Source organism: Anolis carolinensis, chromosome 5, assembly GCF_035594765.1.
Source record: "Anolis carolinensis isolate JA03-04 chromosome 5, rAnoCar3.1.pri, whole genome shotgun sequence".
Classification (NCBI taxonomy): Eukaryota; Metazoa; Chordata; class Lepidosauria; order Squamata; family Dactyloidae; genus Anolis; species Anolis carolinensis.
Genome location: NC_085845.1, coordinates 173,958,498 through 173,982,906, shown reverse-complemented (window position 1 = coordinate 173,982,906; position 24,409 = coordinate 173,958,498). Strand labels below are relative to the sequence as shown.

The window sequence follows — 24,409 nt, the reverse complement described above, 5'->3', positions numbered from 1 at the left end:
ATGGAGAAAGATGGCACTAAAATTATACTGCAGTGAAGTCTCACTAAGTCTTGACTCAGGGTTTTGAGTTATTATTCTGCCATCACAGTATCTAGAAACTTCATATTGTATGTTTTAATCAAATTCAAAAATGGAAACTTCTAAGACAGATGTTCAGTTCACAGATGTGCAGAATACACACTGCCTTGACTGTCCAGATGAATTAAGGATAAGCAGCCACACACAACACATCCTTTGAAGACAATTTACCTTTCCTATCAGGCAGGAAGATGAGAGAAGATGGGTCATCCCAGTGCAACAGACTCAGGTACGCTACCTCTCGGGTGCAGTTCTCAAGGGAGAGCACCTCCCCATTTAGCTGTGTCCTCCTAAGCTGTAACAGAAACACAAAAAGAAGGGAAACAGACAGATCAAGCATCCATAAGCTTCATAATATTTCTGGACTGCAAAGCAATTATGTTCATACTCCTCTTTCCCCACCTTCAGTCATCTTATGGTGTATCCACACTATACAGTTATACCAATTCAATAGCTCTCTGTGGCACTGTTCAACAGCATCCTGGTATATAAAGTTTGATGCAGCACTTATAATAGTTTGTGAACATGCATTATTGGTCTCTAGTAGAGAACTCTTAAGTTTCTTACCAAAGTCCCAAGACGGTAGAATAGCACCATAGCAATTATATTGGCATTGAGATGCTAGGTCTAAATACTGCGAAGGCACCATATCTCATTTGATCTTGTAAGCTAAGCAGAGTCAGTCTTGGTAAGTGCTTGGATTGAAAACAGGCAAAGAATACCAAGTGCTATTTTTTTCGTGTCAGGAGCAACTTGAAGCGACTCAGGTTCCTCCAGACCAAGTGCTATAGGCTATATTTTAGAGGAAAGCAATGATAAATTACCTCTAAGTATTTCTTGCCTAAGAATACCTTATGAAATTTATGGGGTCATCATAAGTCAGCAAGCATCAATAGATTACCCAATTCATTTCATACTTTGGCTACTTCTATCAATATAGAATTGGTTAAATGGAATATGGGCCAACAGTTAGGTACTAATATTTATAGGGACAACCGAAATTCCATATAAGTGTGCAGTCTTTTGAGTTCTTCAGAACTCTTAATCAGGCTAGATGGAACAAAACTTAGGAGATCAAAGTCCAAAAGTTCGGCCAGACCTCATGGCTACATCTTGCCTAGTTATTGGATTTTTCCGTTTCTTCCCCATTTTTGTGCGACCCAGCTAGACAAAGTGTTCTGAAGAACATGAAAGTATACCTACCTTTATGACACATGAGTTGGTCCTGAAAAAGGCACTGTCCAACTGTGCACCTTTACAATATATAATACATCCACTATGTATAACCTGGTATTCTATATATTTGAACTCCAAGCAAGGTGCACTCCACATACCTCTGAGAGGGAACATAGAAACATCACTCTTTGATTATTGCAGCATTCACCTTCCATATTAAACTCTCTTTGGTCAAAGGTTAACCATGACTCATTCATTAATACCTCTAGGAGTCGACATCCCTCTCGAAGTCCTATGGTCTCAGCTTCTGAGCCTGGTCTCACCCACTGGACATAAATCCCAGTTCTGTTTCCTCCGAGGATGGTGATGTCTCCCGCAAGGCCCCTGCTTTGTGGTGCTGGGATGCTCAAGGGGGCTGTGTTAGACAAATGCACCACAACAGATCTGGTTGAGGAAGAAAGAAAGAGAAAACTATTTCAGTCAAAGCATTTCTGCAAGGAGTATCAATGATCTGGCTTGATTAGGAGGATCCAGGGAGCTCCATAAATCATAGTGAAAACATTTTGTCAGTGGCAGTGGGAGACTTCCATGCCAGTAGATAGTGAATCAGTTCTGAATTTGAGCCTGAGCTTCAAAAGAGTTATCCAAGGTAGTGGACTTAGTTTGGAGATAATGTTCAGAACTTTGGCCAGCTTCTTTAAAGTTCAGACAAATTCAAAGAACAGATTCACCACCCCACTGACATGGAAACTTCCAGTTATGACCAGAGGGCTTTTCTTCTACATACTCCAGAATCCCCCAAGCAGCGTGGGCAGTAGTCATATTTAAATTGTAAGCTGCCTTGAGCCTCAGCTCCGAGAGAAAGGCAAGATAATGAGGAGGACAACAATGACGATGCTGGAGATTCTGAAGTAGCAATCCAAAGAAGTAACTTTTCCAATCTCTGGTAGAGAATGGCAGTAAGTCTGTCACACAAGAGGAATATTGCTGTTATCATTGACCAGTCCAAGATGGTCTAGGATGGTGTGATAGTTACAATGTTGGATGTAGGACTGGGAAAGCCCATGGTCAAATCTTCACTTGGTCATGAAGATCATTTAATAATCTTCAGCCAGTCACTATGTCTCAGCCAAATATGCCTCATAGGGTCCCTGAGGATTTACAAAAAGAGGAAAGCGCTAAACTCCTTGGAAGAACAATGGGTTAATAAGATATTAAATATGGCTTGGTCATTTACAGTTTCCAGATGCTGGAAACTGGAAGGTGGTGAAGAGAACAAGAAGTAAGTTTCAATCACCAGCTTTGCTCCTTCATTCCCAAATTCTAATCTTTCCAAGATATTTGAGGCCTATGTCCTAACAGCTGCTAAAGAAATGGTGTGCACATAGATCCTGTGAGAAGGACATGCATCCTGATGAAACATGATCATACCACTTGGCCTCACCAGACTAGCAGGCCCACAGCTTCCCTTGCAACTACCAATAGGTCTGCAGAGAAAAATCCTCCATTACCAAGTTCTTAAAGGCCTTTAACTTGGAGGTGTCAGACACTCGACCTCGAATCTCCAGCACACAAATCAAGAGGATGGCATTCCCCATCTGGATACCTTACATGTGTGTTGATGGTCACGCTGTCTGGGGATGATGGAACTATAGTCAACATTTCAGAAGGGCACTTTTATAGGGACACTTACACTGTAACACTGAGCTATGAAGAACAATTTCCTTCCTAAAGCAGGGCTGATATCCTTATGATTACTTGCAGCTGTTTTGCTTCAATTTCAATTGTTTGCATTTCCATTTCATGTAAACTGCCCTAGGCACTTTTTATTGAAAAGGTCTATGAAAATGTAATAAATGAGTCATGCCCCATATAGGGACTTGAAATGAAAGAAAATAGCAATTGCAATTGCTTTCCCCCATTACTTAAAATGGGGTAAAGAGATATCACAAATATCAAGAATAGCCCTTCCATTGTAGAGTTACTTTGTTTAATGCACCACAGATGTATCTTTATTACTCAGTTACTTCATACCATGTCAACTGTAACCATACATTCAAGGATTGGAAGAGACCTTAAGGTCCAGCTAGCACAAACCCTTGCCATGCAGAAACACACAAATAAAGTACTTCCAACAGATCGCCACTGCGCCTCTGTTTAAAAACTTACAGAGAAGAAGAATCTGGGCAGTGTATTTCATTGTTGAACAGCTCTTACCGACAGGAAGTTTCTTTCTGATGTTTAAATGGAATCTCTTTCCCTGTAGTTTGAATCAATTGGTCCTTATTCTAGCCTCTGGACAGCCTTTTAAATATCTCTGGATTCTATTGGTATTTTAACTACATTTTAACTTTTGTATATTTCAGTGATGTGAACTTTTATCTGTATCCATTTTGTAAGTTGTCTGGTGTTTCAGGGCTGAGAAAAAGGCAAGATATAAATAAAATATAACAAAAGCTATGTGTAATTTAGTGAGGTACTTAGAATTCACTGCTTTAGAGCTCTAGTCCATTCCCCTGAATTACAGCACTGAAACTTTCGAGCAGAGAATTTTAAGGATCTCGCAAAACTATAAATCCTAAACTTCCACAGGAAAGCACAAGGACAACTCAGGGGTAGGCAACTGCAAAGTAGAGGGGAACAATTTCCTTCCTCTTTGAGCCTGGCTGGCAACAACAAAATGTTCTGGCACACTAGAAGTGATGTAACATAACTTCTGGCTACCTTTTTGGGCAGTTTTCAACTATTTTACTCATTTCCCCCCTAGTTTTATGGGAGTTGACAATACTGGAGCACCGAGGAAAGCAATCTACATTTGCAGGTAGCTTTGGAATGGCTTTCTGTTGACAAATCACTCAAAAGCTGGTTTGAAAGAATTTGGGTGTCTGATAGCTTAGGTGAGGCTTCTGGGGGGCTTCAAGGGCCATACCTGGGACCCCAAAACAAAGAATTTGACCCATAATCTACACTTTGCAAATCTGACTGAAGGCAAACTGTTGGGCTTTTTTCTATCTCTGCATTGCCAACTCAGTGACCATGAAGAAGCCACAAATTTCAGGAGGCATTACTGGAGAAAAGTGACCAATGGTCTGAAATAGTATCAGGCAGCTTTGTGTTTTCACAACCAAAAGGATTCAAGGGAACAGTTTCAACAGCAGTAGCAGCAACAGTCTAAGGCCCAGCAGACTGGAGGAAGAATCCTAAAAATGGATGACATGGAAACGTAATTGTACCAAACACATTTTTAACCACAGATATTGGAAAAGCTACTTCTTGACTACATCCCCCATAATCCCATAATCACCATGACAGAAGACAGTGTCCCTTAAAGAAATACCAAGACCCAAATCCCTCTGATTTGCCACTATAGGTAGGCTTGCAGGACTAACTCTTCCAATCTAAGTACCCCATCTTCTACAGGGCTATAATTCAAAAAACTGTTCTTAGAAACCATTGGGAAATGGAGAACAAAAAAGCAAAGAGACCTCCTGGCAAACCCCTGCTGTTCGGAGATGGTAGATAAGCAGATTTCTGACTTTGCCCTTGTATGTGCACTGCCTGATGATGAAGGGGATCTGGCAGAGGAGACGGTAGTGGTGACGCTTTCTGAAAAGAGGAAAGGGAGAAAACCAAGTTATCATGCCGAACATTCAGGGATTTACCTTTGCTCAGATTCTCAAAGAGAATGAAGCAAAGATAGACAATAACACTTAAGTGGGTGGGTTGGCAAAATTCCAAACTGAGGGATCACTTCCATGAGCATCTCCCATATAGCTGGGGTAACATTTAATAGTCCAACCATTTGGGTGATGGCTAGTCATATAAACTAGTCATTCTCAGCCAGAGGAGTCAGATTGAAACCTCCATCACATTCAGCTTCTACCCAAGTTGGTGGGCATTTCAAACTAACATACTTTGAGGTTTCCAGGCTGGGGAATGCAGATGTAGGTCTTTCCATCACAATGAGCTATATAAACTAGAAGAGTAGCGCAATGGGTTAAACCCTTGTGCCGGCAGGACTGCTAACTTGAAGGTTGGGTTGCTGACCAGAAAGTTGCCGGTTCGAATCCAGGGGGAGTATGCATGAGCTTCCTCTATCAGCTCTAGCTCCCCATGTGTGGACATGAGAGAAGCCTCCCACAGGATGGTAAAATATCAAACATCCGGGCATCCCCTGGGCAACAATTTTGAAGACGGCCAATTCTCTCACACCAGAAGTGACTTGCAGTTTCTCAAGTCACTCCTGACACACACAAAAATCAGACAATTACTTCCAACCTCCATAACTGGACCATTTAATTGTTAGGTCGGCCATGCAGGATCTGGATCATAAGAAAGTAGCTTTCCTGCAGAAAAGCAGAACTTGGTTAAGTTCAGGGGCCAGGCTGTGGCGCAAGCTGGTTAGCAGCCAGCTGCAATAAATCAATCTGACCAAGAGGTCATGAGTTCAAGGCCAGCCCGTGTCGGGGTGAGCACCCGACAATTAAAAATAAAATATAGCCCCTGCTCGTTGCTGACCTATGCAACCCAAAAGATAGTTGCATCTATCAAGTAGGAAATTTAGGTACCACTTATATGTGGAGAGGCTAATTTACGACACCATAAAAATCATCCAGCCACCACTGGAATGAGGAAGTGCAGTTGCAGTGGATGATGAAGCAGCTGCTCCCCCTGTGGCCAGAATCAAGCATACACTCTGGAAGCTGGAAGCTGGAAAAGGTTTAAATTGCCTCTGTCTCTGTCTCTGTCTCTGTTCTATGTTTATATGGCATTGAATGTTTGCCTTATATGTGTACAATGTGATCCACCCTGAGTCCCCTTCCGGGTGAGAAGGGTGGAATATAAATACAGTAAATAAATAAATAAATAAATAAATAAATAAATAAATAAATACTGTTTGGATTACAATTCCCAGTATTCTCCTAGCCAACACAGTCAGGTTGGCTGGGGATCTATGATTGTAATCCAAAACAGTATCTTTGAACAGAAGTAATTTTAAAAAACCTCTCCACTCTCCTTTATAATGGATTACTCAGCACAGTCTCTCCTGCATTCCAATAATACATGCACCGGATATCCAACAAAGGAGGCAGCAGAAGAAATGTGAACTGGATTCAGCTATGTGTTGAATGGTCCCTAGGAAACTCCCCCATCCTTAGCATCTGAATTCAGAAGCCAGGCAGTCCTTTTTGCACATAATCCAATCCTCCTGAGTAGATACATTGGTAGAGAAAAACGCCACAAATCCAGCCAGGCCCGAGATATACAGTGAGACATGCTCTAGAGATTTACAGCCTGTCAAGAGGAACCAATAACGGCCTGAAGCTGAAGCATTTATCAATTGCAGTTCCTACTCCTCTGAAACTGAATCGAATTGTCAAATAAAAAAATCCACTATAAATTAAACACACCAGACCGGAATCGCCCAAGAACAGAGGCATCCATGCATGCCTGCAAGAGGGAGGGTGAGGCCCGGAGGGGCTCCTGGAGCCAGGAGGAGGAGGAGGGTGGAGCAAGGGCGCCCCCTTGTGGGGAACCCAGTCAGGCACTTGGGCAAGCCCCTCCCATCCTCTCAGTGCGGCTTTCAAGGAGAAATTCAATAATATGAGCAATACCTGTTAAGTCTTCCATGCTGCCAAAGGACCCATAAGACTGACTGAAGGCACAAAGGAGAGACAGAAAGAGTGACATTAATTCACAATCTTACATGTATCAAAGCTGTTTTCGCCCCCAATCTATCTCCCTCTAACACTGTTCTTCAAAGATAATGACAAGCGCTATTAAAATCACCGCCATGCTGGTGTGTTTTACATTTCTACCTTTTTTTTTTTACATTTACTCAGCCTCTTTCTTCTACCTGGGGGCAGAGGAGGCATAGCTTTTGTCAACAGCCCTTTGTACTGACTCAACTTCCTAGGTATTTTTAACAGTGCCTTGGCATAACCACAGCTTGAAAAAGTTCCTTTTTTGGATGACAATTCCTAGAACTCCCAGCTAGTACTGCTGGGGGATTCTGGCAGTTGTTGTTCTCAAAGGCGATTTCTGGAGCTCTGCGACATATGGCAAAGACCGTAGAGACAGAGCCATGATAACTGAAAAACCAGGCTAGAATAAAAGCTGTGATTTTTCTCTTTTTTTCAGCTCTGAGCAGGGTCCCTTTGCTCCCATGCCCATCTTGATTCCTGAATGTTAAGTGTGATGAAAACTTGATGAGATTTTAATTGCCCACTTGAATAACTTTCTGTCTTAGAATAGAAAGTCGGGAGGAAAGAGACTGGCAATCAAATGGGTCCCCAGGTCCCACATGCACCCAGGCTGTTTTATTATTCCACTCCACCTTATCCCAGTGCTAGATAAGAATGGGGCTGAGAGAGAAATGCCTGGAGTGCGGAACACAGCCTTGCAAAATAAACTACAATTAAAATAGTGGTGTACAGTTCTAGGATGCATTTGTCCCAATTTGCTCTGGGGTTTTCATAAATTGTCTTCCTCAAATTATGACTGGGGGGGACAATATTCAGTTGGGCACAGGCTTTCTTTCCCCCATTTCCCCTTCCAGCCTTCCTTGGCTGTATGCAGGGTACATGGCTCACATGGGGAGCTAATCAGCTCTGGAATACAGGTGAGGACAGAGAGAGGATAGGATGATGAATCAGTTCTAGATTTTAGGTTGAACCTCAAAGTAGCTATCCAAGGTGCTCGACTCCTTTGGATTGCAATTTTCTATGCTAGAGTTCAACATCTTGGTTAGTTTCATTAAAATTCACACAAACTTCATAACAGATATGGGCTGCACCAACTGCCAATTAATAGTTGCCATTTGAGATCCAAAGGCTGAAACTTAGAGTGCATCTACACTTGTAGAATTCATGCTATTTGACACTACCTTAACTGGCATAGTTCAATGCTATGGAATCATGGGATGTGTAGTATAGTGAGGCTCCAGCACTAAAGATCTTATAAAACTACCGTTCTCATGATTCCATATTTTCAAGCCATTGCAATTAAACAGGGGTCAGACTACATTAATTCTATAGTGTAGTTGTACCCACAGCTAGATACGAGTTCAATCAGTTGCTATATTTTTATCCTGTTTTCTCAAACAGGCTAAGATTGCGAGATAAAGCAAGGTGTCCAGATTTCCACATTGCTTTATCTCCCAATGGAAAGGAAGAGTAACACATAGGAGAATCTGAATCACTTTTATCTCCAGGCACAATTCAAAGACAACAGTTTGGGATTGTTCTCTGTCATGTTCACAGCCAAAAGATAGTAAGGTTTGGAGGCACCTCCTCAAGCCAGATCTGACTATCCATGTATGGACCACACTAAGGTTATAGATTAAAAATACAAGTGACTTTCCAAACTTGCCTCCTCTGAGATCCCTTCCAAGCAGCTTCCTTGAGCACAGTCAATCCATCCTAGATACTGACCAGTGACATAACTTCGCTTCTTTGTCTACAAGATTTCCTCAGCTCATTATAATAATGATCTTCTGTCATATACCCCATTACTAAGCTTCCTTTCCTCATTTCAAATATAATGGTCCTCCGCCCATTCTTTTACCCAGTGGCAGCTAGAGAAATGGCAATAGGGCAATAAGATCACTCCTGGGCTTTAGCCTTTACTTTAACGACACTGAGCTTATTTAGGAGATGGGAGTTCAGCGTTTTAAACAGAATCATGTTCCCATTGAAATGGGATTGCCAGTCACTGCTACTTTGGTACACCGCCATTATATTCTCCTCATCTTTAGCCAAACAAGTACTCTGACAGCATATTCAATTCAACAGCCTATTGTCTTCTCCTGAAGTCAAAACTTAAACTGTTTACCCCAGGAATCTACAGTAACAGTTGAAACCTCTGAATTGTTTCTACTAAAAATCCTGACTCTCTTTAACTCTTCCCACCATTGCTACCATATCTTCAATTTGAGTGCCCACAGCATACATTCCTTTTATAGGACCCTGAGTCCAATGTATCCAAGCTTCACGTTCCCCACCCTACAAACACTTTAAAGTCTCTATGTAGTTCAAGAGGAAGAAATCACATGGTTCAGACAGCTGAGGATCCCAGGCATCACCTCTTGATGGGGACCAGTCCATCTTCACGCTGCCGCCGAAGGATGGAACCAGCACAGGGTGGGAAGGGGAAGATGGATAGACGGTTTATGTCCTTCTCTCTGTCTGGAGTCACTTCCTGAGGAAAAATGGGACAGAAGAGGAAATCTTTGAGTCAAGACAGATTCTATCCAAATTTCTGTGTCTTATTAGTTATCAACTGGACTGAAATGATTAAATTTGGGGTGAGCATCTATCAGAGGCCAGGGAGACATAATGAACATAATGAGGGTCATCATTATTGTACCTTTTAATGAGAGGAGGAGTAGTCCTGAGATGGCACCTTTTCCCTCCCAAGCTCCCATGGATAATGAAAGAGTTTTAACCAGTCGATTTACTATGTACACATTTGTGTATAAATAAAATAAATAGTTATGAAGATTGGGTAGGATATGTTTGTTTTGTTGTTTCACATTTCAATCATGCTCTAGGGATCTGGGCACCCATTTCCAAATCAGAGACCCTTCAGAGACTGTACTAGATCCAAAATGAAATGAGAAGATTCATTCAAATCTTCTCATTCAAACACAGCACCCAAACATGAATCAAGGAACATGAAAGGCACTGCAGACTAAATCAAACAAAGAAGTCAGCCATAGCAGAGCACTTGATGTACCAACCTGGACACAACATATTATTTGAGAACACAGAAATACTGGACCACTCTAACAGCCACCATGTCAGACTACACAGAGAAGCCATTGAAATCCACAAGCATGTGGACAATTTCAAGAAAAAGGAGGAAGCCATGAAAATGAACAAAATCTGGCTAAAATCAGGATAGTAAATAAAGAACAACACTCAAAAACAGGGGAATTCTAGACAAGAAACAATCAGGGCCAGCTAATCAGCTCCCAACAAAAGATTCCCCCAGGCAGGAAGCAGCCAAACTTTGAAACTACATGGCTATTAAATGCTAATCGAGTTGGCCAATTGCAACATTCACACTTGTCTCAAACAGACAAGAGTTCTTTCTCTCATCCTGGACATTCCACAGATATATAAACCCCACTTGCCTAGTTTTCAACAAACCTCACAATCACTGAGAATGCCTGCCATAGATGTAGGTAAAATGTCAGGAGAGAGTGCTTCTGGAACATGGCCATACAGCCCGGAAACTCACAGCAACCCAGTGTTTCCAGCCATGAAACCTTTCGACAGCACAACAAAATGAGAAGAGGCCAAAAGGTTGCTGCCATTTTAATAAAACTTTATTTCAATAATTATTTTGCCTAAAATAACTGATGGGGCCCTGCATATTTTAAGGAGAAACTGCACCACTTAGAGGCATAATTTCCCTTTTTAAAGGATTCCATGAGTTGTTGTCAGAAAAAAGGGGCTAGAGATGAATTCAGAAGATCTCTTCTAGGATTTTATTGAGAGAGGGAGGGAGGGAGGGAATATGTCCCTAATGGAGGCTGTTTCCTATTACATAACTGACTTGTTTTCCTATAGCTCCAAAAGCTCACAGTAAATATTTCACCGCAGCAAACTATACACACAGGCTCTGTTACTACCTCAGAAAATCTACTAACTGCTCCACTGATAATGCGCCGCAAACAGCCAGCTGCATATAGGAGAGGATTAACATAGTGACAACAGCATCAGTTTCATATACAATTTATTTTCAAAAATGCATTTTTAGCAGAATTTACAGCGTAGATGTATAACCAATTCCTTTAGGTGGCTTGCAACAAGGGCATAACAAGACCTGCATACTTCTCCCAAATCTGTTCCAGGTACCAAAATCCCCATACCACCTAGTTAAGAAGGCACTAGATAGTAAAAGAGTGTCCACTTTAAACAGCTATGACTATCTCCTTTGGAATCTTGGGGTTTGTAGTTTGATAAGTCACTGGAACTAACTCTAACTCTATGAACCTCTTCACACAGCCCTTTTGAGTCATGCCGTTGCGACAGCAATCGCTGGCAACATAGTGGATGTGCTATACCACCTTTTGCTGAAATCGAAACTGTTCAATCAATTACATATCTGCCAAAGTACTTGATTACTGTTCCACTGTGCATTGAGGAATACTGAGTACCTGTTTCTGCAACCTTCATGAATAAATGACCTGAAGTGATGGTTAAAATTGCAGGAAAAGATATTCAACCTGGATATTAGGACAATATCTGACAATAAGAGCTGTTCCACAGTGGAATATGCTGCCTCGGAATGTGGTGGAGCCTCCCTCTCTAGAGGTTTTTATACAGAACTTGTATGGACATCTGCCAGGAGTGCTTTGATTGTGTATTCCTGCACGGAAGGGGTTGGACGGGATAGCCCTTGTGGTCTCTTCCAACTCTAGGATTTTATTGCTCTAATCCTGAACTGAGCACAGCCGAAAAAGAAAAACCTCATTTGCCTAACACCAACATTAAATCTCACAGGTTCCTATGAAGACGGGATGAGATATGTGAAGTATTCCAGACAACATCTGACTCACACATTTTAACATTCTGTTTGTCTCCCTGTCTCACCACCTCTGTAGTCCTAATTCTGTTTATGTGATATTTTTAATTGGCTTTTTCAGGTACATGAATCCAAATCAATAACAAAATTGCTGGCAACCAACCTGAGCTCGAGGGATAAGACAGATATAAACAAACAATAAACATAATATAGCTTTCAAGTACTGGGGTGAAACTGTTATCTTTTTAAGGATCTTAGCCTTAATTGTAAAGCAAAGAAATATTATAACCTTTAAATTTTAGACAAAAAAACTGGATAACTGTGGAGAATTTTTAAGCTAATGTATGGAAATCAGAACAATTATGACTTAATGGGATTGCTTTCATCATTCCTCAATCCCAAATTCTCTGCTGATAATACCCCATTCCCAAGCATTTCTCCTTCTCTTAAAATATTCCAGGATCCCTCTTCTTATCTTACATTCCCCCTTTCCCTTCATCTTATTTCAATGTTGCAAACTGGATTCAATGTTCAAAAGTAGTTTGCACTCAGTTAACTAAGGCCCCTTCCACTCAGCTGTATAAAATCCACATTGAACTAGATTATATGGCAGTGTAAACTCAAATAATCCAGTTCAAAGCAGATACTGCCTTGGTATTCAGGGTTATATGGCTGTGTGGAAGGGACCTAAGAGTTAGGGAGAAAAGAGAAGAGAGGATGGAATATGCCCTTCCCAGTACACGCAGGCAAAAGAAAACGGCTATAGCTTCTCCTAAGACAGTGGTTCTTAACCTGTGGGTCCCCAGGCGTTTTGGCCTACAACTCCCAGAAATCCCACCTAGTTTATCAGCTGTTAGGATTTCTGGGAGTTGAAGGCAAAAACACCTGGGGAACCACAGGTCGAGAACCACTATCCTAAGACTTCATCCCACTAAACACTGTCAAGTGTTCAGAAGAGTAGATTACTATACAGCTCAAGCATACTCCATTTTGAAATTAAATGATGATTTTCCTACCTCCATCACATACGAGCAATCTACCCATTTTATTCACAAGTTCTACTGTTGCTTTGCTATCACATCGCAAAGAGTTGTTCCCGCCCACTGTCACTTCCCCGTTTTCTTTGTGAAAGGAAACACCTCCTCTCCTAGACTATGATTTTTGTTCCTGAGTTATAAATGTAATTTTCTATTTGGTTCTATCATAAACACATGGGAGATGTTTATTAAACTGCAAAAACTTTGTCTTTGCAGAAGGGACATCCTGCTATAGCACATTTTGCTCTCAATGACTAGATTTCTTGTAGAGTCTCCAACAATTTAACATAGTTTATAGGCACAAAACAAAGTTTCTGGAGCACAACTACTTTCAAAGTAAGGACTACACAATTAAACAGAAAATAACACTTGCAAACTAGGATTATTATTATTATTATTATTATTATTATTATTATTATTATTATTATTATTATTATTATTGGTGGAGCTTTTTCTCAAAGGGGAATTTCAGTTCCTCCCACAAATTGCCTACCCGTACCATTTTAAAGCTGAGAACAACGAATACAATCACATGACAGAATTGACCATTTAGTCCATCTCTATCCAGATAATTTGCAAAAAAAAAGTCACTTGCCAACCAGCTTGGAAAGCATCTGAAATGATAACCCTTTGCAATACTTCTTTAACCCAAGATATTTCTACCCTACACTCAAAGCCTATGTCATGTGATGAACACAGCAGGTTGCCATTTCTTAAGTGGGTGGCTCAGTAGTATTTAATGAATGTGATGAAGTGGTAGGTTTGTGTTTCTTCCTCATTAATAACTTCACCACACTGATAGTGCTTAGCCACATGTGACCCACCAATGCTGGAGAGTATGCTTTCCCATCACCTGCCACAAGGCCTTCTTAATAAAATATATAGATGACTAATCCTGGGACTTTCCAAATACGTATAAGGCATGAGCTCCACCCCACTCCAGTGTATACAATTCCCCTCTTACCTCCTCCTGGTTTAGACAATCCTCAGAAAATGCAATGTCCAGCATGCCTGGTGCATCTCCCACCCCATCCTCGAGGGCTGAAGGCTTCTCTATCATGCTCCAAGTGCTACTGAGGATGGAACAAAGAGAGTAGGAGGAGGAACACATCTAAGAAGGGGGAAAGAAAACAATTTGTTTCAAGATAGAATTAATTCCTTCAGGAACAACAAAATGTGTTGAATCTTAAACATGCCTGAACCAAAACGCTCTAATGAACCCACATATTATAATAATTTTAGGAAGGAAAAAAGTTGAGGCCATGAGAGAAAACCTAAACCAGGTGAACTATTAGGTATGAGGCAGCCACTTCAGATCAAGGATATCATGAAAAGGAAGCAACTCCTTTACTAATGTATTTGTTATTACAGTATGACCCCTGCATCCATGGGTAATATGATCCCAGGTTTCACATGGATGCGTGAAACCACTGATAATAGCGAACCATGTTGAAATGAAAGACCTCTGGGCCAAAAATACAGTAGAGGTAGGTTGAAGGATGTAGAAAATGCCTAAAGAGGTCATATCTTGTCAGACACGGGTAAATGAAAAGGTTGGCAATGGGCACACAGATATAAAGGTCATTGTTTTTTATTGAGAGAGAAAGACTTTTACACTATTTTTCTGCTGTGTCAGAACAACTTAATTGAGGCACTACACAGCCAGACTTTGGTATGAGAGAGAGGCCTTGTTATTCTGCTTCAGGCAACAAACTATATTGGCTGGTCCTGGAGAAAACGATTCCCTTTGTGATTTTAGGAGTCACCATTCCAGAGGAGAACCCAAGGACAAAATGTACCCCAAGGTTTTATTATTCCTTTTAGGTTAAGATACACACACTTCTCTGGAGGCACACTCCACTGAACATAGTAAGTCTTATTCCTGAGAAACTTTACGCATTTTTATATATTTAGGACTCTGTTTTTGAAAACGCTTTGTCATGTGGGAAGCAGTAGGATAAAAAAAGACCGTATTGCAAGGGAATAGACTCAATCAAAGAAGCCACAGCCCTGAGTTTGCAGGATTTGAGCAGGACTGTTGATAACAAAGTCTCTTGGACATCTCTCATTTGTAGGGCTGCCATAAGTTGAAGCCGACTTGACAGCAACTAACAACAAAGGACTCTGCTTTCCACTCCATGTAAAGAGACATGAGATGAGACCAGTTTTCACTGATCTTCTCTGACAGTGTTTCTTGTATCCATCATCTTAACTCTTTCCTATTCCTTACAACTACAGCTGTGATTACAGATGGAGAGGGGAAACAGACAGCAGTTGTTCTTGCTCTTAATGTCTATCCAGAGCTTGGAAAATTTACTCTTTTTGCAATTCCAGAATCCCAGCCAGCATGGCCAGTCATCAAATTGGCAGAAAGACTCTGAGAATTGTAGTTCAAAAAAAGGTCATATTTCCAACCTCTGCTTCTGTCATTGATCCCATTTAGAGGCAGGCAGTGAGGAGGCAGTGAAGGGGCAACAAAGACACAGAAAAATCTGGGCTGGAAAAAGCTTCAAGGAGTAGCAGTGAGCCCTTTGTTGTAATGTAGCCTCACAGTGCCAACTCTATAGCCAATGCTTAATTTTGCTGCCTTTGTTCTTACAATATATAGTGCTTGCAAGCCAGAATCTGTAACTTCAAAAAGTTACAATAAGAAACTCCTAGGACAGGACTAGGGAAAGTGAGGCCATGCAGGTTTAATCCAAGATTGTTTTTATGTCCAGACATCTGGACATTCCTTTTTTCTGCCATAAAATAGTAAATGTGCCTCCTCTGGAATCATCAAATAACCTTTTAAATCAGTTGTAGGATGGAAGACTTATTGTTTGACATCAAAAATACATTTTTCACAAATGAGTTTATTGTAACTTTTTGTTTGGTTGGTTTTGAGTTCCAGAGCAGAAAATTGGCCTCAGAACAACCACAAATGCCTATCCATGTACTAGTAGAGATCAAAATAATGGTTTTTAAAGCATACTGATGTCCATCCATTAGGTATCCACTATTATTAGTCTAATGTGCCAGTGGGCCATCTTATCTTGGTCCCTATCAGGTAAGGAAAATGGGAAAATGGCCCGTGCTCACTGTGATAGAGAAAACAATCAGGTGTTTCCTCTGATTTTGCTCTCAGAAGGGGAAAGCTGACATGTCAGAAGTCATTACACATGGTGTACACATTCATCCTACTTTTATTCCTAATTTTCAAAGTGCTACCTTTTTTGGAAAGTGCTTGTTAAAAGTCTGCCCATTTTGTTTGGTCAGATGTGAGGACAAAAATGCACATGAACAGTGATGCCCATGATCACATTATCTTCAGCTCTTTTTAACAACTGCTTATCTCCAAAAAAAAGCCACTGCAGTTCTAGGGAGCGTCAATAGTATAGTGTCCATATTGAAGGAAGTAGTAGCACAACTCTTTCCAGTTTTAGGCAGACCTCCTCTGGAATACTGTATCGAATTGTGGTCAACACAATTCAAGTTGTCTGTAGACCACAGTTTTCCCAGTCCCTCAATCTTTTTGAAGGCTTCTCAGGCTTAGGGGAGCAAAATATGAATGAATGGCAAATTACATCCCACAGAGGTCTCTGGGGAGGAACAAACAAACAGACTGGATGAATAGTGAAACATAGGCTGCCACCTGACAAAGTCTAGGGGAATGCAGAAATAGTTGTTAGACACTCAGAACTGTCTCTTCAGCACACAAGTGGCTCTGCCTAACTTTTCCCCACTAAATTTCTACACTTCTCTTCCTCATCCCTCTTACAAAGATAGCAACCTTTTCTCTGCTTTGCACTGGAGACTTCCTCCTTTTAAACACACCTTCTTTGCCAGGCTTCGAGTGCAATGACAACGCTGCAGCTGTGTCTCCAGAGTGCCAATCTTGCTTTCCGCCTGTGTAACTTTGCTCAGCAATTCATCCCTCTCTTCCTCCAAGGTCCGGACACGCTTGCGGTACTGATCCTTCTCAACGAGGCTCTGGGAATACTGCAACTGAATGCTGTCTCGGCTCTGTATTGCCTGAAAGAAAGATAGTCCTGGTGGAGAGGCAAAGATATCTTGGGCAGGTAGGATTACAGAAAGAACAAGACACATGCTGTATCCTCCTCCCTCAAAAGTTCAGCTCTGAATCAATTATGCAAATCAGGCAACTCTGCATGTATCTCCATAATTTATTCTGCTACTAGTAACCACAAAGGAAGGTTACTGTAGCTCTTCAGATCTTACTAGAAAGCAGCTCCCATGAACCCTAGCCAACATGCCCAAGGGTGATGGGAGTTGAAGTCCAATTCAACTCCCATCACCCTGGAGGATCATGAGTTCTTCTTCTCCCTGATCTATACTATGAGCAACAGGGAGGAAACACTGCTTCAGTTGGTGGTGGCAGAGGAATCTTCTCAGGGAGTTTCAGCTTTTGATCTCCTCCTATTGCCCTTTTTCAGTAGCAGCAGGATAAGTTTAGAGAGCCCCAAATGCTCAGTTTTTTACAAATGCCCAAGGATACCCATCTCCAGCCCAAGCTTTGCCTTACACTACTGGGGTTCCTAACTGATAGAGAGCTATTATACATCAGCATTCTGGTCCATTCCCTAGCCAACCCATCACCAACTTCATTAGAGAGTTTGCTCTTCTTGACCATCTCATGAGTTCACAAGTTAGATGTGGCCATATTCTTATGCATGTATATGTCCGCCAATGTCTCTGCAATGTCCCTGCAATGTCCCCAAGCCTTGGCTCATGAAGTCATGAGCTCTGAAATGAGGTTTACTCACATGCAGCACAATGTTTTGTCAGGAGGTATTCTACCAATCTACTAGGGATATTTGTCACCATCACCACATAAACTGAAGAAAATATCACTGTTAAAAAGCAACTCACTTGATCTCTTTCCTTCTCAATCTCCTCCAGTTGAGCCAGGACGGTGTTCATTCTGTGCTTGTATAAATCACAGTTCTTCTGCAAGGTCTGGTACTTCAGCTGCAGAACTTCCATATCTTGCAAATACTGAGAGAGAAATGGTGTAATCTTTGAAAAATACTCCTAAGATTTCACCTTCAAAGCATTTAGCACCCAAAAAGTAATAGTTACCAGTTACACAGAAGTAACTGTGTTACTAGTTGTTATAACTATTTGTATGACCGTGTTAACCTTCATTAACAATGAATTACTAGACATGTGCTACTTTTAAGCTCTGGATGTAAATATGTGTGCTATCTTTGCTTATCAATTGTAGTTTGAAACATAGGAGGTTAGAGTCAAGAGACCAAAATTATGCAACCCATGGTGCCCACAACCCCATATGAACCCGCACTTCCAGAAAACTGGAACAAAATGGCCAAAAATAATGTCTGTTGGCATCAGATTAGGCTAGTTCAAGGTGCTGGGCCTGGGATTCTCTAAAACAGATTTAGATGCTCTTTATACAGTTGCCAAAATTGACAAAATCCATTTTTGTCCACTAACATGATACACCCCCCCCCCCCCATCAAACTGTATTAAAGACTGGAAGCATTGTAGCCACAGTGGGGAGTGTGCAATTTCATCAATGCCTTTTTCAAAAAGAGTGCCTCACTGCAGGGATGGAGGGGGGCCTCTTACCTTATCTCTAAGATCCTCTGCCCACTGCAGCTCATTCTGCGCAGAGTCTAATTTCTGACATAATTCCTGTCGGTCGGCTTGTGCTTCCTTCCAGTCATGCTCCAGAATGTCCAGCAGGATCCTCTCAGAGCCCGGTACCTGGCCTTCACCTGCTGTCTAAGCAAGAGAAGAGCAAAATTACTGCCTGCTAGGAATAGCTTGGTACAGTGTTCTTTGGAGGGCAAGTGCAGGGGGTGGGGAAGCCGCCGTCCCATGCCACGCATCACCAGGTTCCTCTGGCAGTTGATCCCATGAGGGGAAGCATGAAGCACATGGCTTTCCCCCATTAAAGTCAATGGCAACACAGGAAACCTCCCGTGTTGCTGCTGTGGCAGCAGCATGCCAGTTCTGTCCCCCTTCACCCATGGAGCCAGCACAACATCATCTGATGGACCGGCCCCATGAGTGACCAGGGTTAGATTGGCATATGCCACCGATTTTAGTCCCATATGATAAAGACAACAAGAGAACAAATTGCACCTCTGCCCATAAAGTGAAGGCATATAATAAACTTGACTGACTGTTCCATACAATAACATTTCATGACTAGGAAAGGTTTCACACTCAATCTGGATATTCTAAAGCCATTATGTCCATTGAAGCTCTCCATATCTTTCAGAGTTCCTCGGATAATAGGAAAGAAAATATATTAGTTGGCTATTTTTAGCAACTACTGTTATAGCCTTTTTTCTCCAAAGAGCTCAAGTCAATATTCATTCATTCAATTTAAGTCATATACTACCTTTATCTCCATTTGGAAACCAAGGCAACTTACAGTGTAGAATTAAAACCATACACAAAGTTATTTCTACTTCCACTTTATCTTTGACACCTAGTCCTCCATTTTAACCTTCTGAGGTAAGTTAAGATAAGATAGTAACAAGCACAGTGAATTTTGTGGATGAATAGAGATTTGATCCTGACTCTTCTCCATCATAGACCTGCACTCTGATCATTCCATTATATTTCAAATTACATAATGTGTGCCCTACAATCAATAAATTACAAGTAACTGATATGAGGGCCCTGAGTGGTGAAAAATATCCACTTCAGCTTGAATGGAAAGTGTCAAGCTCTGTCAGGTTGATGCCATACAGTCAAAATGTTACTATTCAACAAGTCTTTATCATTCATTTTCAACATGGAGAGATGGACACATGTCTTCCAAGATAAGAACCTTGTAATTACATGCCATTTTTAAAAATACTCCATGTCAAAACATGATATCAACATTTTGCCGACCATGTAATAGTTTTATATAACTATATCCAGATGTTGTCTCCTCAATCATACTTTCCCTTAAGTAAAATTATATATTTGCCTGGTAAAACCTTGAGGTGGGAGTAGAAATTTCAAACTGAAAACACCTTAAAGCAATTTAAAAAATCAGAGCAAGCTGTAAATTAGTGGTGCAAAGAGAAATAGCAAACCACAACTACCACAGTTTTGCAATGGGCAGGTTTCTTACCACGTGTGCTTCTCTGAAGCTCTTTGACCCTTTGGAATAACACATGCCTTTCTTGGGCCTTCCAGATCCAAAACAGGGATAATTTTTGCTAAAGCAAGTCCTTCAGCAAAAGCTAAACCTTGTCATTAGCACTTTCCTGCTTTTAGTTCCCAGCCCAAAAGGTAAGGAGGTGGTTAGCACGACATAGTTCTCTCAGTCTGATATCAATTTAGGTGCCATGGTTTCATTCTAAGAAATCACAGAGTTTATAGTTTAGTAAGATTCTTACTAGCAGAAAAGGTTCATCTGCTCTATATAATGACGGTTCATAGAATATGATTGGAAGAGACCACATGGGCCATCTAGTTCAACCCCCCGCCATGCAGGAAAAGCACAAAGTATTCCTGACAGATGGACATCCAGCCTCTATTTAAAAGTTTCCAAGGAAAGAGCTTCCACTGCAATCCAAGGTAGAGAGTTCCACAGTTGAACAGTTTGTACAGGCAGGAAGTTCTTCCTAATGTTTAGGTGGACTAGTTTGCTTGCAAGAGGTCATGAGGGACTTTATTGAAAGCCTTACTGAAATCAAGATATTCTACATCCACAGCATTCCCTGCATCTACCAAGCTTGTAACTCTAACGAAAAAAGAGCTAAGATCAGTCTGGCATGACTTGTTTTTGAGAAATCCATGTTGACGTCTAGTAATCACAGCATTTCTTTCTAAGTAATTGCAGACTGCCTGTTTAATGATCTGCTCCAGAATCTTTCCTGGTACCAATGTCAGGCTGACTGGACAGTAATTATTTGCATCCTCTTTTTTCCCTTCTGTGATGACTCATGGGCCATGTAGTCCCGTTCCTAGCACTGTTGTGACAGATGAAGAGGAAAACTTAGGTTTCCCACCGTTTCAGCCAGAATTGGAGCTTTTTCAGCCAGAATTGGAGCCCTTGCACCTGCAGGAGATTTGCCTTCCAGAAGTCTGCCAAACAAGCCTTGAGCCGAAATCTCCCCCATTTTCTCGCCGTGATTATTATAAACAACAGAAAAGCGCTCAGGAGGCTTCTCGCAGGAGCGCTAGGATCACTGCCAGGCATTCAGCTGATTAAGCCTGCTTCCCATGGGAAACTTTAGGGAGTCATGCATCTGGACGCAGAGAATGGCTTTCGGTTCTGGTTCCCCAGAGAATTGTTCTTTGGCAGGAAAACGAGACCCTATTTAGGTGTTTTGCCCACGTAGGAACCTTGCGGAGTCAATTCGTCAGCTTCGGGAGTAGGTTGTGTGTGGACTACGCTACTCCCGCGTCCAAGCCCTTGTTCCCGTTTCCAGCCTTGCCTTGCTTCCCAGGACCTTGCCTTGCTCCACGGACCTTGCCTTGCTTCCCGGACCTCGCCACGAATTTACCACGGATCCTGTTCTTGCTCCTCGTTTCTTGTTGCCTTGAATTAAGCTTAGTGTTCCAAGAATCAAGTTTACTTCCTAGCCTTGCTTAAGTTTCATGGACTAAAGGACCTTGTCATCTCCCCTCACTTTGCTTGGCAAAGTGAGTGTTTCGGTTACTGGATTACAACTTTGGACCTTAATATTTCATATTGGACATTGTTTCTTTGGACTAATTTTGACCTTTCCTGAAAGGTCTACTTCTGGACTATTTTCTACTCTTGTTTTTATTAACTTTATATACTCCTACAATAAAGATATTAGATAGATTCTGGCCTCTGTGTATGGTTATTGGTGCTCTGCAGCCTGGGTCTTGACAGTTTGACTCCGCCACCTTAAGCACCAATCAACCTAGGCCAGAATGTCTACCGGAGCCGGGCCGGGAGACCAGCCACTCAGCTACACCATCGCCAAGGATGAAGTGGACAGAATCCGTGATATGATCCATGCGCAGGAGGGAGAAATACGGGGCTTGAAGGAACGCGGAATCCGTCTCCCTGCCCTGGCATTGCCAACCAAGTTTTCTGGAGAAGCTTCCAAGGTTCACGTTTTCCGTCGTCAATGCCAGGCATACCTAGAAGCCCGTGATGCCGAGTTTCCCAAAGAAGACATCAAGGTGGCGTGGATTTACAGTCTCCTGGACGGCCCCGCGGCCAACTGGGCCACGGCGCTGTTCGATGAAGCCTCCCCACACCTAAGTTCCGCGCAAAACTTCCTAAACCACCTTAAGGCGACTTGGGGAATCGAGGACAATTTAGAGGCGGCCGGCCACAAACTCCGGCGCCTTTCTCAAGGGGACAGGCCCTTGTCCCAGTACATAGCCGAGTTCCGAGTGCTGGCTCAAAACACCGGTTGGAATGACATAGCCCTCAGAGGACAGTTTCGGGAGGGTCTCAATATCGAGATGTTGGAAGAAATCTCCAAGGTGGATCCTCCAAACTCTCTTGAAAGACTTATTGACCAATGTTTACGAGCCGAAGTCATGCTTGCCAACCGAAAACAATGGCTCCGAGGCCAGAGTGGAAGAGCTGGGGCAAAACCTCCCGCTCCCGCCGGCGTCCTGCCACGTCCAGTGTGGAGACCCCCGCCACCAGCCCCATACCCCAGAGAAAGCGGGGAGGTGCCGATGCAATTGGGCAATGTGCGCCCCAGGTTAGACGTTGCCGAGAAGGCCCGCCGCCAATGTTTAAACCTCTGTTGGTACTGTGGAGACGGGGGCCACTTTGCCAGAGAGTGCCCAGCCAAAAGAAAGCCCGCCGCTCGTTCGGCGGCCGGAGTCGGAGACGGCCGGGGCGGCTGGTGCAAAACCGGCGGGGGAAGCCAACGACCGGGCGTAGAAAGGCTCGCCAACCCGGTCAGAAACCCCACTCAAGAGCCGCCAACCAACAAGAAAGAGGTGCAGCGTTTCTTGGGGTTCGCGAACTATTACCGCAAGTTCATTCCAGACTTTGCCCGCTGGTCTGATCCAATCACCAGCTGCATCCATGGAAAACAGCCTTTCCGCTGGACGGAGCAAGCAGAGAAAGGGTTCCAGCAACTAAAGAAATTATTCACATCCCAGCCAATCCTTCAGCACCCAGATCCTAAAACCCCTTTTGTTGTGCAGGCTGACGCCTCCGATGTGGCAATTGGGGCTGTACTCTTGCAACCCGTGGGAGATCATCTTCACCCTTGTGCTTTTTACTCCCGTCAACTAACAGCCCCAGAGAGAAATTACACTATTTGGGAAAAAGAACTTTTGGCCATAAAGGCAGCCTTTGAAACTTGGAGACATTGGTTAGAAGGGGCCAAATTTCCCATTGAGGTCCATACTGATCATCGGAATCTAGAGCATCTAAGAACTGCCCGCAAGTTAAATCAGAGGCAGCAGCGCTGGGCTTTATTCTTTGAGCGTTTTGACTTCCAGATCCATTATGTAACCCCAGCTCAGACCAAGCAAGCAGATGCCCTATCACGGAAACCAGAATATGCTGCAGGGCGCAGAGAGACCTTTGAATCCCAATTGCTGCAGCCCGAGAACTTTGCCACGCTCACAGTGGGGAACACCAAATCCACTCCAATTGAATCTACTTCCTCTACTCCAGGGCCCCTTTGTGCTCAGGAAATCAGGGTCAGTCAACAGGCGGATGCCTGGGCTCAAGATCAACTTCGCCAAGGACTACATTTTCCCTTCTCGCTTAAGGATGGGTTGCTTTGCTATAGAAATCACGTCTACATCCCTCCAGGACCGGGCAGGGAAAAGGCACTTCGTCTGTGTCATGACTGCAAGCCAGCAGGGCATTTCGGATTATTTAAAACCATGCATTTGATCCTAAGAGATTTCTGGTGGCCCAAGATCTGCAAGGACGTGGAAAAATATGTCAATACCTGCCCGGTATGCCAGCGTTCCAAGACAAGAAGGGAGAAGCCCTCAGGGCTACTGCATCCCCTTCCTACTCCATCTCGTCCATGGGAAATAATTTCTGCGGATTTCATCACTGACCTACCACCTTCCCTTGGATTCACCACGATCCTAGTGGTGGTGGACCTTTTTACCAAGTTAGCCCATTTCATTCCCTGCGATGGCCTCCCCACGGCCAAAGAGATTGCAGATTTATTCCTTCAGCATGTTTTCAGACTACATGGTTTGCCCAAGAGTTTGGTCACAGACCGTGGGACTCAATTCACCTCTCGTTTCTGGAAAGCACTACAAAAACTATTGGGCATAGACTCTCGTTTATCTTCGGCTCACCATCCCCAAACGGATGGGCAAACTGAGCGCACCAATGCCACTTTGGAACAATACCTTCGCTGTTATGTAAACTATCAGCAGGACAATTGGGCTTCCCTGCTACCGCTGTCGGAGTTTGCCTACAACAATGGTGTCCAGGCTTCTACTAAAGTAACCCCGTTCTTTGCAAACTACGGCTTCCATCCACGTTTCTTTCCTTCTGTCATTGAAACTTCAGAAGTCCCTGCAGCGGAGGACTGGCTGCAGGAACTCACAGCGGTGCAACAACTTTTGTTCCAGCAACTAGACCAAGCCAAGGAGGACTATAAACGCCACGCTGACAAACATCGCCAGCCGGG

General features: G+C 42.7%; 1 protein-coding gene across 9 annotated transcripts in view; it reads right to left on the bottom strand.

Moving 5' to 3' along the window:
• Window positions 1-24,409, bottom strand: part of card10 (caspase recruitment domain family member 10) — a 79,392-nt gene that overhangs the window by 15,672 nt on the left and 39,311 nt on the right. For all 9 annotated transcript variants that reach the window (XM_062982972.1, XM_062982976.1, XM_062982975.1 and 6 more), the window contains 9 exons: window positions 18,417-18,572; window positions 17,697-17,822; window positions 16,641-16,838; window positions 13,789-13,935; window positions 9,338-9,453; window positions 6,870-6,910; window positions 4,740-4,860; window positions 1,518-1,698; window positions 250-373 (listed from right to left, as the gene is read on the bottom strand). In XM_062982972.1, coding sequence (XP_062839042.1) covers window positions 250-373; window positions 1,518-1,698; window positions 4,740-4,860; window positions 6,870-6,910; window positions 9,338-9,453; window positions 13,789-13,935; window positions 16,641-16,838; window positions 17,697-17,822; window positions 18,417-18,572 — 1,210 coding nt within the window. The remainder of the gene's footprint in view (window positions 1-249; window positions 374-1,517; window positions 1,699-4,739; window positions 4,861-6,869; window positions 6,911-9,337; window positions 9,454-13,788; window positions 13,936-16,640; window positions 16,839-17,696; window positions 17,823-18,416; window positions 18,573-24,409) is intronic.